Source organism: Mytilus trossulus, chromosome 7, assembly GCF_036588685.1.
Source record: "Mytilus trossulus isolate FHL-02 chromosome 7, PNRI_Mtr1.1.1.hap1, whole genome shotgun sequence".
Classification (NCBI taxonomy): domain Eukaryota; kingdom Metazoa; phylum Mollusca; class Bivalvia; order Mytilida; family Mytilidae; genus Mytilus; species Mytilus trossulus.
Genome location: NC_086379.1, coordinates 77,067,717 through 77,080,770, shown reverse-complemented (window position 1 = coordinate 77,080,770; position 13,054 = coordinate 77,067,717). Strand labels below are relative to the sequence as shown.

Here is a 13,054-nt window from a genome sequence, read left to right as displayed (position 1 = left end):
AACTACAAAATTCAGTTAAATAGGGTTAGAGTCAATTATTCTATTTTAGTGTAATGTTTATATCCTTTAAAAGGATGCTGAGGTCTTTGAAGAAGACTGTATATTATTTATGGTGTTTAATGGTCAAGAGCAATAGTCAAGAACAGATGAATATGTGATAAACATCTTTCAAAGTGCAGCAAGGCCAAAGTAAAAACAAATAACTCTCAATGTTTTAAAACTTTTTATAAGATTAAAATATAAGTTCAGCATGGATCTATACAGCTTGGCTGCATAACATTAAAGATAATTAAACAAATATAGATTAACTTCAGCACTCAGTACTTAAATACAAAATAGTACAGTATATTCACTTTCATTCAAGTATCCATTCTATAAAAATCTTTTATACAAACAGATTTCTTAATAGTAGACTGGTGAGTTACATAAAAAAATTATAGCAAGTTTAATCAGAATAATTTCTGAACATGGATAATGAATCAATTACCTGTAATTAATACTATCTGCATACAAAATTTACATAAGTCAAATAAACTTTGATGATAACAATTTCTCAGGAATATAGAGTTACTTCCCATTATTAGAATTTCAGTCTTACAGAAAACACACTTTTAGGCTAATTAAACAATATTTCCTGTCTGTTCTTGCTATAATTTTGCATAACATTTATATATTAATAGCAATTTCTAACATAGAAAATAGTTAAAAATATGCCACCATAAAATGAATTTTTAATGTGTTTAACAGTTTTAAGGTGGTATGGGAGTCTAAAATAAAAATGACAGAAACTGTCCATACTTTGCCAAAACATAGTATCTATTGATATATGTTGAAAAATAGAATCAAAATGATAGGTCACCGTTTATTTTCTCAAGCTACAGGATGTGACAAAATGACACATTTTGTATGGATTATACAGGAAAAAACACCTTTTAATGAGTAGAAACTAAACAAAATGATAAAATTGTAAAATACTTAAGGAAAAGATAGCTTTCAGACAGTGCTTTAAGAAAATCAAAAGAAAATTTCAGGCTAAAATACAAAATAGGAAAATTCCATGAAGAATCCTTCAGAAAATGCACTATTTTAGAGTTACCTCCCCTTAAAATGCCATTTTTTTAATTTTTTTTTTAAAACAACCAAAAATAATCAACATTTGCAAAAATATTAATACTTATAACATATATTCTTATGAAAATTCACATTAAATATCTGCATTTCTGCATCAAATTTTGCTATTTTGATAGAAAATATGGACCTTTGATTCTCTGTTTTTTACAATCCAAGATGGAGGAAGACACCCATACCGCCTTAAATTACAGAACTACCAAAATTACAATAAATCCAATTCTAATTGCTAAATGTAACTTAAAAAAGAAAAAAACATTCTTTTGACATCTTAAATAAGCTCTGAATAATGTGAAATATAAATATATATGTGAAAAAAGTAAAATGACAAAAAAAATAATTCATAGAAAATTATACACCCTTATAATTCCTTCTCCACAGAAGAGGTTCACTAAGATTTTCTAAAACAAACTTGACAAAATATTAACATGTTCTTCTATCACGTTCAACCTGTTATATCTAATTTAATCTAAAACAAGTTTCTTTTTTCTATACAGCTCATTAAAAAAATGTAATCTTCAAAGATTGTTTAATCTATAATAACAAAATATATGACTAAAATGAACACAAATTGAAAATACCTTATCCTTCTATTGAGATAGATATCAATATAACTGACAAACTCAATGTCACAGACTCACAGACATGCTGTCAACGATTGCTATGGATATAACCATTAACATGTACTGTGGATTCATTTATTTTTGTGGGTACCAATTTTCGTGGATTGTGGAAAACTTATATGTTCATGGATATTTGATTTCATGGTTTTGCCGAAGTCTGCATACAAGCCATAAGAAAATTTCTCATTCGTTGAACATTTAATTTCGTGGTTCAACTGCTCCCACTAAATCCACAAAAAATTGGTATCCAACGAATAATAATGAATCCACAGTAATCAATAAAAAAAATAGACTACTTCTTCTACTTCTACTACAGGAGTGTTTAACAACCTTGACTGTTTGAAGTTTTTTTCAACTCAAAATGCCTTAGATAAGTAACATTTGCCATAAATCTTTAGAAGTCAGTCATATCAGAACTGTAATTCAGTCCAATGACTTGTTATTTTTGAATGTCAAATGAAAATTACATCAGTGATATAAGTATTTTAAGACAAGAACATCGTTCTGAGACAAAATCAGAAATATATATAAAAGTAGCAGTTTGTCAAGAGGAAAAAAATCCTATGTTCTAATAAACTTTTAGTTCAAGTCACTATTTTCAAAATTAAAAAATAAAGCACTCTTGCTATATCATATTTATAAATATTTAAAAAATCAACATACAAAATATGCCTTAAAAACTTTTAAAAGAAAGAGTAAAAGACTCTTTTATTTTAGAAATAATTAACAAATGTTATCAAAAATGACCAGCATACCAATAAATAGGTACAATTTAACATATAACATATAACATTGTATCAAACTTTCTCTCTTCAAAATATCATCTCTCACAAAAATTAACTTGTACATCCAAACTTAAGGCATCAATTGGCCCGACATTCCTGTGCAATCTTTGGCTGAAAGTAATTATTTAGACTGGACATTCCAGTTTAGATACTTATAAAACTGATTGCCATAAAGCATATTCATACTAACATTCCTGCAGTCAACTTTTAAAATAAATGATTTATGACTATTACATTTTACAAATTAAGCAGTGATTTCCTTTATATAGGTAAATTGATCTCTTATTTGTTCCATGGCCAATATTTGTGAGTTTGAAACTCACTCCACATTTTGTTATAAATGCAAGACTACCATATCATGCACATCTAGCTATGTATATTACATAGTTGTGTATAATACCCTTCTGTCAATCTTGAAAATCTAAAATGAATTATTGGAGTGTAAATTGAAGAAAAGGTGAAACCTCAGATTGGCTAATACAAATAGCAATGAATACAAAATCAGTTACATGTATGCTGCTTTTAGATTATAGGACTTGGAAAAGTGTATACATTAGCTTGTTACTAACAAATTGATTAAATATTAGATGCAGATTGCACATAGACCTTACAATAAATGGACAAACAAAATTTTTTTTTGACAGCACTTTAAATAATATTCAAAACAACATTCTTAATTTTACAAATTACACTTCTGATTTTGCTTTCCTTGATTTGCTTAAAATCAAAATTTGTACGTGATCTGTAATCTGTATAGAGAGAAATTAAAAAAGTTACACAAAACCATGTGAAAATGCAATACAAAAACTTATATGTTTACTGATAAAAACCAAAGTTCAAAATACTGACAATCACATAATAAATTAGATGAAAAAGGTTTGAAGTGCTTTTTTGTTTGTTGTAAAAATGCTGCTGTAAATATGGCACATTACTGATTACTATTTACCCATCAAAATAAAAACATAACAAACATAACTTACAGAACTTAGGAATGCATATCTTGACCAAATAAAACCTCATCCATTTTACATGAAATTTGACAAACATTCTATAATCAACTTATTAAAGCAAGCTGATTTTTAAACCAGAGGTAATACTGTGATTTCTAAATCCTGTTTCTTTGGTTGACTAGAAATTTACTTGGGGTCATCTCCAAAGTTCTGACGAATTTGTTCAAAGAAGAGGAAAGTGAACACTGTATGTGGTCCTAATCTTACAAACGCTGGAAAGAAGCCCTGAAAATAAACAATAAATATTTAGGAATTTTGGTCCTCAATGCTCTTCAACTTCATACTTTATTTGGCCTCTTTAACATTTTTGGATTCGAGCGTCACTGATGAGTCATTTGTAGACGAAACCTGCGTCTGGCGTATATTCAAAATTTAGTCCTGGTTTCTATGATGAGGTTATTTAACATTTTAATTAGAAAGAATAAGTGAAAGTGTGAGCTACTGCTCACTGATGATATCCCAGCCCAAATATTTCGGTAAATAGAAAGTTGTTGAGAGATGAATATGAAAATGCATCACACATTGTAGCCGACTTATATTAACCCTGAAACCAAATTTCAGAAATACTTGTATTGTAGTTCCAGAAAAAGATGCAACAATAATTCAACTGGGCTATCATGTGTAAAATAATAAAATGTTACGTTAACAGGTAGTTTTTGAGTGATGAACCTGAAAACACATATCATGGTATAGCTGACTTATATAAACCTTGAAACAAAATGTCAGAAATCCTTGATGTAGTTCCTGAGAAAAATGTGAGGAAAAATATTCATGTGACAGATGAACGGACAGATGGATGGACTAATGGACAGACAGAGGTAAAACAGATTACCCCCACTTTTTTAAAATGGGGTATAAAAATAGTAGGGCACTGGCTGAATTGTCTTGTTTGCATTACTTATCATGACTGAAATTATGTGAAAGTTTTAAAGATAAAGGTTATATTTTACTTTTCACATCAACTTTATCATAGCAATATTGCTGACCTATCATCATGAAAACAAAACCTTGATCACTGACCAATAAAATTTCTTAAAAGATTTAGAGAATCCTGTCTGAACTACATGTAGACATTGATGTAATTATATAATACAAAATATGGTTGCCCTAATACATAATTATTGCTGTTATCACATTGCTTTAAGAAGAACAATTGTATTCGAGGGATTTCTATATTCTACACAATTCCCATAATGATTATATTATATCATCATCATTTTTATCTATTAGAACTTACCAAAACAAACAATCAAATCTTACATGCTTACAGACAACTCAAGCCTTACAACTATTTTTGAAAAAAAACATACTGCTTCTTAAAACTTACCTTGAAAAATCCTATAGGACCTTGCTTTGCTATATCAACTGCACATGCTAAGATACTCTGTAAAATAACATAAAAAGTATTCATATTATAGGGCAATTTAAAATATAAAAATAGGGATATGTGGTATGATTGTTTATGACACAATCGTTGAATGAAAATGTTTCATTACTTTTATGTTTTCATTGTAGCATCCTAAATTTTCATAAAAACTGGTAAAATACTGTGGATTCATTTATTTTCGTGGGTACCAATTTTCGTGGATTAATGAAAACTTGCTTATTCATGGATATTTAATTTTGTGGATTAATGAAAACTTGCATATTCATGGATATTTAATTTCATGGTTTTGCTGAAGTCTGCACACAAACCTATAGAGTATTCATCATTCGTTGAACATATAGTTTCGTGGTTTAACTGTACCCATGAATTCCATGAAAATTGGTATCCAAGGAATAATAATGAATGCACAGTAAATTGACCAATTTCAGGTGGTTTTACAAAGGTGCTGAAGTTTTTTATAAATATGTATGTTCAGGTAAAGTCACTCATAATCTGCAGCTTATCAACTATACTTGGGGCAGATAATCTATATCTAAATAAGTGTGATTCTGTTTGCACTTTAACATTAGCTTGGCTAATTTTTTCATGTATAGTTAAGTCATAATAGCTACAAAAGTGTTTCTTTTCTTAAATTGTATTGTATGTTTTGTTTTGATTTGTTCTTTGAAATTTATTAATTTGAAAATAAGATGTTGTATGATTGCCAATGTGACAACTCTCTACCACAGACTGAATGTCTGAGAAGTAAGCAACTATATGTCACCCTACGGCCTTCAATAATAAGCAAAACCTTCTAATACTACACATCATGCTAATTAGTATGGCGTTCATTATCACTGAACTAGTATATATTTGTTTAGGGGCCAGCTGAAGGATGCCTCCGGGTACGGGAATTGCTCGCTACATTGACTTTCTGCTGTTGTTTTTTTATTTGGTCGGGTTGTTGTCTCTTTGACACATTCCCCATTTCCATTCTCAATTTTATGCTATATAAATAATTGTTTATTCATTTCATTGGTTATTTAATTGTTTATTTAATTGATATCTAATCAATATTTACAGGATATGGGTTATTCATCATTCTTGTCTTCATGACATCTAATGGCATTGTCAGCATTGTGGCTAAACATCCCTGAAAGTCAAATATTTCGTCTATTACATATCTGTGGTCATTGCCTTATTAAGAAAATGATGCTTTTCCAATCATGCAAAACACTTTACACATTGAAGCATTGTCTCAACTGATATCCAAAATTTATCAAATATTGTTTATATGATGCTGTTTTTGGATTTGATGTGTTCTGTTTCTAAGAAGTTATAAATGACAAATTTGAAATATATTGTATGGAAATTCAGTTGTTTAAACATATTATTTATAGTGGATTGGCACACAAGTTATTGCAACTTTTATCAATCCCTTTCCACTTTTGCTGGTGCGAGTGCTGCCTTGAAGTGGCATTAGCCAGCTCTTTTTTAAAATCTACAAAGGTGTGTTTTACATGCAAGAGATATGGCTCTCTCTGAAATCAGGTCAGTCATTTAATGTCCCCTTTCAACGGACTATCATCGTATTTCATTAAAAGAATACCTACATAAAAATTTGCAATGGACACAGCACAAATTGACCATGTCCTCATTTTAAGAGTGATGAATTTTGAAATAATTTTCTAATGCAGCAGGGGAGACATTTTTGTGCGTCAACTTTTTTCACATCTCTAAACAATATGAATTCATTTAATGAATAAAATTAATAGTAACAAGGGTTAAACTATATGGCACTGACAACTTCATTACAGGGTCATAATAATTTTTGTTTACAGATATATAACATCAAAGTAATTGAATATGTATGATCTAAAATAAATGAAAGATATATATAGTATAAAATAAAGTTTGACCTATTAAACTTACAGCCATAGTACTACAGGTAAGATGTGTCACTGTGTTATCCTTGAAATATCCAGACTTTATCAACAGCTGTTTGATCTGATCATATCCTGCAAGCTATAAAAAAACATTTATAATTTAGGAAAACTTTGAAATAACTGTTATTACTGATGTTGATGCAGACATTCATAAATTGTTCTAGCATTTTTATATAATTTAATCTTTATTTCTCAATAAACCATACACAGTGGCTAAGCATAGAATAGCAATCAAGGCACCAAGAATATTGTCATAGTAAATTCAAGGAATTCTCTATTTATGTTCAGAAATTATAATAGAAAAACAGAGTGCATTTTGAAAAAGTATATTTCACAGTTCTATAGTTATCATTGTTATACAAATTTTGTAGCAATTTAAGACATAAATACTAGTATATGTTTACTGAACTCAAACCAATCATATATCCATGTTCAGTGATTTTAAAATTGGTATCAAAACCTGTCTTCAGCATAATATAATAATTCTGCATCAAAAAGAATATCTGTAATAAGTAATACAATGTCATGAAACAACAACTTCATGGTAAATATCCTTTAACTAAAACTTTAACTTGATATGAGTTGGACATAAGGATGAATTGACAGATCCTAAAAACAGAACACACAGACTGGAAAACATGAAATTCCCCTTTACTATTGTAGGCATCTTAAAAGCTGTAAACTTCTTAGGAAAATTAAACAACACCTCTGTTTACACTGCCTCGTATTTCACACAAAGGGAAAAACTGCTTCATTGTTTAGGATGTTATCAGTCAAATATACTTTTGATTACATTGAAAAAAACACTATATATCACTGACTGACCTGACCTACTGTCACCAGGACAGCTCTTGAACTGGCCATAGAAGCTCCACTAAACATCCTTGACAAACCTCCCTCCTGGTACACTTTGAACAGACCATCAATTGCATGTTTGTAGCTAAAGGAAGTAGGAAACTTTTCAAAAACATTGATAATGAAAATTACAAGAAGTGTGAATTCTGTTTGAGTGAAGGAAGGCATAATTTCTATATTAGCAAATAAATCATTGCGGGCTTGTTTTTGGAAACTAATAGCACTCTTCAAAACAGTATCACTTAAATAAAACTTCTGTTTTGTTGTATATTATATCTATGGAAAAGAGTAAACTGAAATATATTATCCATTATTTTATAATTCGTAGCAATTCAAATGATAGAAATGAGATTATAACCATCACCAGAAGTAAACTACCGGTAAACAAATTTCAACACCTTTTTTTACATGTTTACAAAACCATGTCACTGCAAGTATCAAAAATATTTGATAATAATTCTTATATCATTTGCCTATCTATAAATGCTTGAATTGGATTGGTCAAGTAGAATTTTTCTCTTGGTTTACACTTCAATAAACCATGTTTCCGAAACTACTTTTGTAATCTATTCATGCGCGATACACATTTTTTGCAGGGATATTGGGATTTTCAGCAAGTTGAGATTATAAACACAATTGCATAACAGTTGTTTCTATTCTAATGCATATATATAACAAAAAAAAGAAATAAAATAAATGCACTAAAGCTTTGAAAATGTATAAAAATAAAATTTAAATAAAATTCCGGGAAATTTCAAGAATGATTTGGCAAATTTACATCATGGCAAAACACGACGTCATACGATTTAAAACTTTCAGACGGAAGATTATTTCATTACTTGTACGCTTCAAATTCGGATAGTATCATTAAAATGAAGTTTTTGAGGTAGGTGTTAGTTCATTTTAGATTCTGTTGCATTTATTGAACATTTTTAGAAAATCAAGATGGCGGTGTACTCCTTAGTTACGACATGCCATTGTGCTTCTGATGGTACGTATAGTAGCCATCAAAGTAATAATGTAAATTAATAATCGCGTTTGTTTGGCTGAAGAATTATAAGGCTTAAACACATTTTTTCTAGATGTTATTGATGTGCAAACCGGGTCATTGTAAAAAAATGTGTTTAATCCTATAGTGTTTTATAGAAACACAAAATGGTGCTTTAAAGCACCAAAGAAATATGTTTATGACTTAGATATTTCTTTCTGCACTGAAATGCAGGGTTCACAACTTTCAAATTCAAGGGAATATTTTTTTCAGCTCTTATTCGTATGAAACCAGATGTGATAAACCCTGGTTTGGTGGTATTATACCTAAATTTCTGAGGTTATCTAGTTATCTTCATTATTTTTAATAATTTAATACTCTGGTGTTGATGGCAGATCTTCAGTTTTTGAACTTTTTTTACAACTTTTATGAACATTTTTAAACAATGTTAAAGACATGCAAAAACAATTGCACCTATAAGGAGTCCACTGACAAAATTTGGTCAATCAATTTTCTGCTGATATACCTTGAAATACTGACTGAATTATACAGCAAATCAGATAACAGTGTCTGTTCATATATTTTTGTTTTAGAATATCTCTAAATTGATTTATATACTCTGAATACATACTTTCTTCTTTGTTCCTTTGGCAGTTTCACATCATTCTGCATTCTGTATGAAAAAAAATGCAGTGGTAACTTGGCAACATCAGACATTTTGAAGATGAATATCATATTATTTTTTGTTGATGAAAACTTTTATGTTTCCATGTGTGCTTTTTGTTTTATATTAAAACCTAGAGTTTCATAAATATTAAACAAAAACGTGCCATTTTTTTTCGTTTCACTCTGATAATTCTTTGTCAGAATTTTAATTTTAACAGTACTAAATTCTTTTTCTTTTCAACTCACAATTATGTTGGTATGCATATTCCCTAACTGCGTTATATGTAGTGCTTCATTGGGGGGTCTCATTGGGGGTTCCGATCCCGGATCCCGCTTACTGTTTTGTCAGATTCCTGTATCCCGCTTACACTATGTACGAAAGCAATTAACATTTTTTTGTCATTTCCTGGGTCCTGCTAGACCCCATTTCCAATTTTCACAACATAATAATTTGACTTTCACGTGTCACGCTTACAAATAATCAGCAATCCTGCGTCACGCTTAGACCCCAATGAGACCCACTCATTGAGGTCTGTATGTAAAATGACTGAATGACATGTAAGACATCATTAAGATCATACTTGATAGTAAACTTACCTAACATTGACTAGATCTGGTGGTGTACCTATAAACCCTCCAGTGGCCCCTGCAAAACCAGCCACACCTACTTTTTGATACAGTGGCATCACACTTCCATCACTGGTTAAGTTTTTCTTCACAGTTTCATATATAGCAAATCTGGTCATTGAATATGTAAGCTGTCAAAAACATAATTGAAAAGTATGTAACTGGCAAAAAGAAGACATCTTTTTTTAGGCTTACTCAAAAAATGTTTTACACAGGAGCAATCTGTTTCTTTCCAACTTTTCAAAAAAATATGTATATTTCTAAGTTAATTTTTCAACAGAAATGAAGTCTGAGAGAACATGATAAATTCATTAGTTGTAATTGGCTTTGATCTAGCTTTCAGTAACTGAGAGTACACTTATATTGTTGCTTTGTGTCAATTGTGTTTATTTTACTTTTAGTTTTTATTATCCTGTTACATGAATGTCCAAGGATTCTAAGGGTTCAGCACTCAAAAACAGGTTTAATCGTTCCAAACTCTTTATCATGTTTATATGCCTGTTCAAAGTCAGGAGCTTGTTATACAGTAGTTGTCAGTTCAAATCTGTTTTAAGACTTAATAATTTAAAAAAAAAAAATTGTTACATTTTAGGTGGTAAGTTTTCTTGTTTAAATTGTTTGATATGTTTTTTAACTAGGCATTTTATAGCAGACTATAGGGTGTCAGGTTCACTCAGTGAATGTAAAAGTCTATACCATGACTTATAGTGCTTACTTCAACATTCATTTCAGTGGCGGAACCAGAAATTAAGCCTAAGAGGGGTCATGCTCCAGTGATTCCATATATAATCAACCAAATTTTTCCCTCAAAAGGAGGCCCAGGCACCCTGAAAACACTCTAAATCCGCCTCTGCATTTGAATTCTTAAGGATAGTTGTCTCATAAGAAATCATACCACATTATCTTATTGTTATATTTTACCTGTCTCGTAACAGATGCTGACAATCCATTGTAAAATCCTAAAACTCCATCACTTTTATACAGGCTTCCTATCAATGTGGTGACTTTAACTTTAGTCTGTTGGGTCTGTAGATGCACCTGTAAAATAACTCCACTTGTGAAATATATATCATTCATTTATCAATAATTTAATTTTGGATGTAACACATCTTCTGTTTGGCTGAAGTCTTTTTTATATTATCCCATAGACATAATTTTGTCATGTGACTGTGACATCATCAACGTTTTTTCATGATTTACTTCGGTTTAAAATGGATTTAAGATTAAATTATAAGAAACAAATGTTATATTTTTTTGCCTATTCAAAACAACATAAAAAATATGGTACACACATTTTAAATAACCTGCTACACAGGTTATTCAGTGTGCAACACATTTTTTATGTTATTTCTTCATAGACAGAACAAATATTACAGTCATTCCTTAATTAAAATTAGTAGTTTTTATTGGTTAAATGAATATATAATCCACTTTTGCAGATTAAAAAAGACCACAAAATTGCTGAATGGCATGTTTCCCCAATATTGTTATCCCCAACTTTCTGCTTCTCAGCCTTTCTATCAAAGAATTATGTTACTTCTAGTAATCATTTTCTTAGGTACATGTATGGTGATATCCAAACTGATTTAAAATATTGTAAATGTACTTAAACTTTCCAGGAAATTAGTGAACAACCTGCTTAATTATTATCAAATTAGTTGTAAGCTGCAATGAGGAAATTTGTTTTCCCAGTGAACTGTGATTAGCAATTTTAACATCCCATTTACCCTCCTAGACCTCAGAACACAATTATTCTTCCCCTTGGGTACAATAAAATTGAGAATGGAAATGGGGAATTTATCAAAGAGTCAACCACCCGACCATAGAAAAAACAACAGCAGAAGGTCACCAACAAGTTTTATTATTTATTATAATCTTTCTGCTAAATTTTTAATATATTTTCGCTTTCTATGTTTTAATTTTTTTTTGTACTTATTATTGATTTTAATTCTATTATTTTTCTATCAATATAATTATTTATGTTCATATATCTTTCATATATGCGTTTTTAGTTCTTTTAAACATAACATTTTTTATTCCATTTTGTATTTTTATCATGTATATATATATGTAAAGCGCCTTAGAGTGATTTGATTATTATATAGGGCGCTATTGAAATTTTTACTATTATATTTATTATTATAGGTCTTCAATGTAACGCGAAATTCCCGCACCCGGAGGCGTCCTTCAGCTGGCCCCTAAACAAATATATACTAGTTCAGTGATTATGCATTGGTAAAGTCAAGTTGAATTAAAGAAAATCTGTGTCAAACATGAAATAAATTTAACTGCTTATAGACCATTATTATTCTAATAAAATATGCTTGTCCCAGGGTAATCCATCAGTGCATTTTCTTTAGAGAGCCATAATTAACATGCCAATGGTAAAATTTGAATCTCTACTAATGACGAAGGCTAATTTCTATCCTACTTTCATTATGGACAAAATCACTACTTTCATTTTCAAAAATATTTTTTTTCCATATGTTTTACTTATTCAAATATATATGCAACTGATAGGACCACCTCAGAGTTATACATCCTGGATTGTACACTAACAAACCTTCATCAAATCAAGTGGGTGTGTACAACAAGCTGCCATGGCACTCGCAACTCCTCCAAAATACCATCTTCCAACCCTTTTTGTCTTGTCAATCTGGGACATGTTTGAATATTCAATTTCAATGAAAGCCAAGTGAGTGGTCACGTATCTTGGCAAAATTATTTTCTGTGACAATTTGCTTTCAATTTTTTTTTATGTGACTTTAACAGTTTATAAGGAATCACTCATTGTATTTTTTTTTAGGTAAATGAAGGTAATCACATAATTTTACAGTGACCGTTACGCTTAAATTGTATCAAATTTTACAAAATACAATTTATTTCATCCTGTTTTTTCTGGTTAAATAGCAGACAACCTTTGATTATCTCCCTTCGGGCACCTGTCCTTGAAAAAATACCTAAATTATGTCTTTGCCAATCTGAATCATTTCTTTTCTCTTACTATAAAACCATTCGTCACCATCCAAAAAATATCTTTATTCTTTGACATATATATTG

At 30.0% G+C, this 13,054-nt stretch overlaps 1 protein-coding gene across 1 annotated transcript; it reads right to left on the bottom strand.

The window, feature by feature from the left end:
* Positions 1–217: 217 nt before the first annotated feature.
* Positions 218–12,926, bottom strand: LOC134725874 (mitochondrial dicarboxylate carrier-like). Its single transcript, XM_063590118.1, has 9 exons — positions 12,558–12,926; positions 10,916–11,032; positions 9,965–10,125; positions 9,333–9,374; positions 7,684–7,798; positions 6,845–6,937; positions 5,994–6,065; positions 4,874–4,930; positions 218–3,771 (listed from the first exon to the last, which is right to left on the bottom strand). Exons 1-9 carry the CDS (start codon positions 12,657–12,659, stop codon positions 3,673–3,675), a joined length of 858 nt encoding a protein of 285 aa, XP_063446188.1. The 5' UTR covers positions 12,660–12,926; the 3' UTR covers positions 218–3,672.
* Between the last annotated feature and the right edge of the window lie 128 nt (positions 12,927–13,054).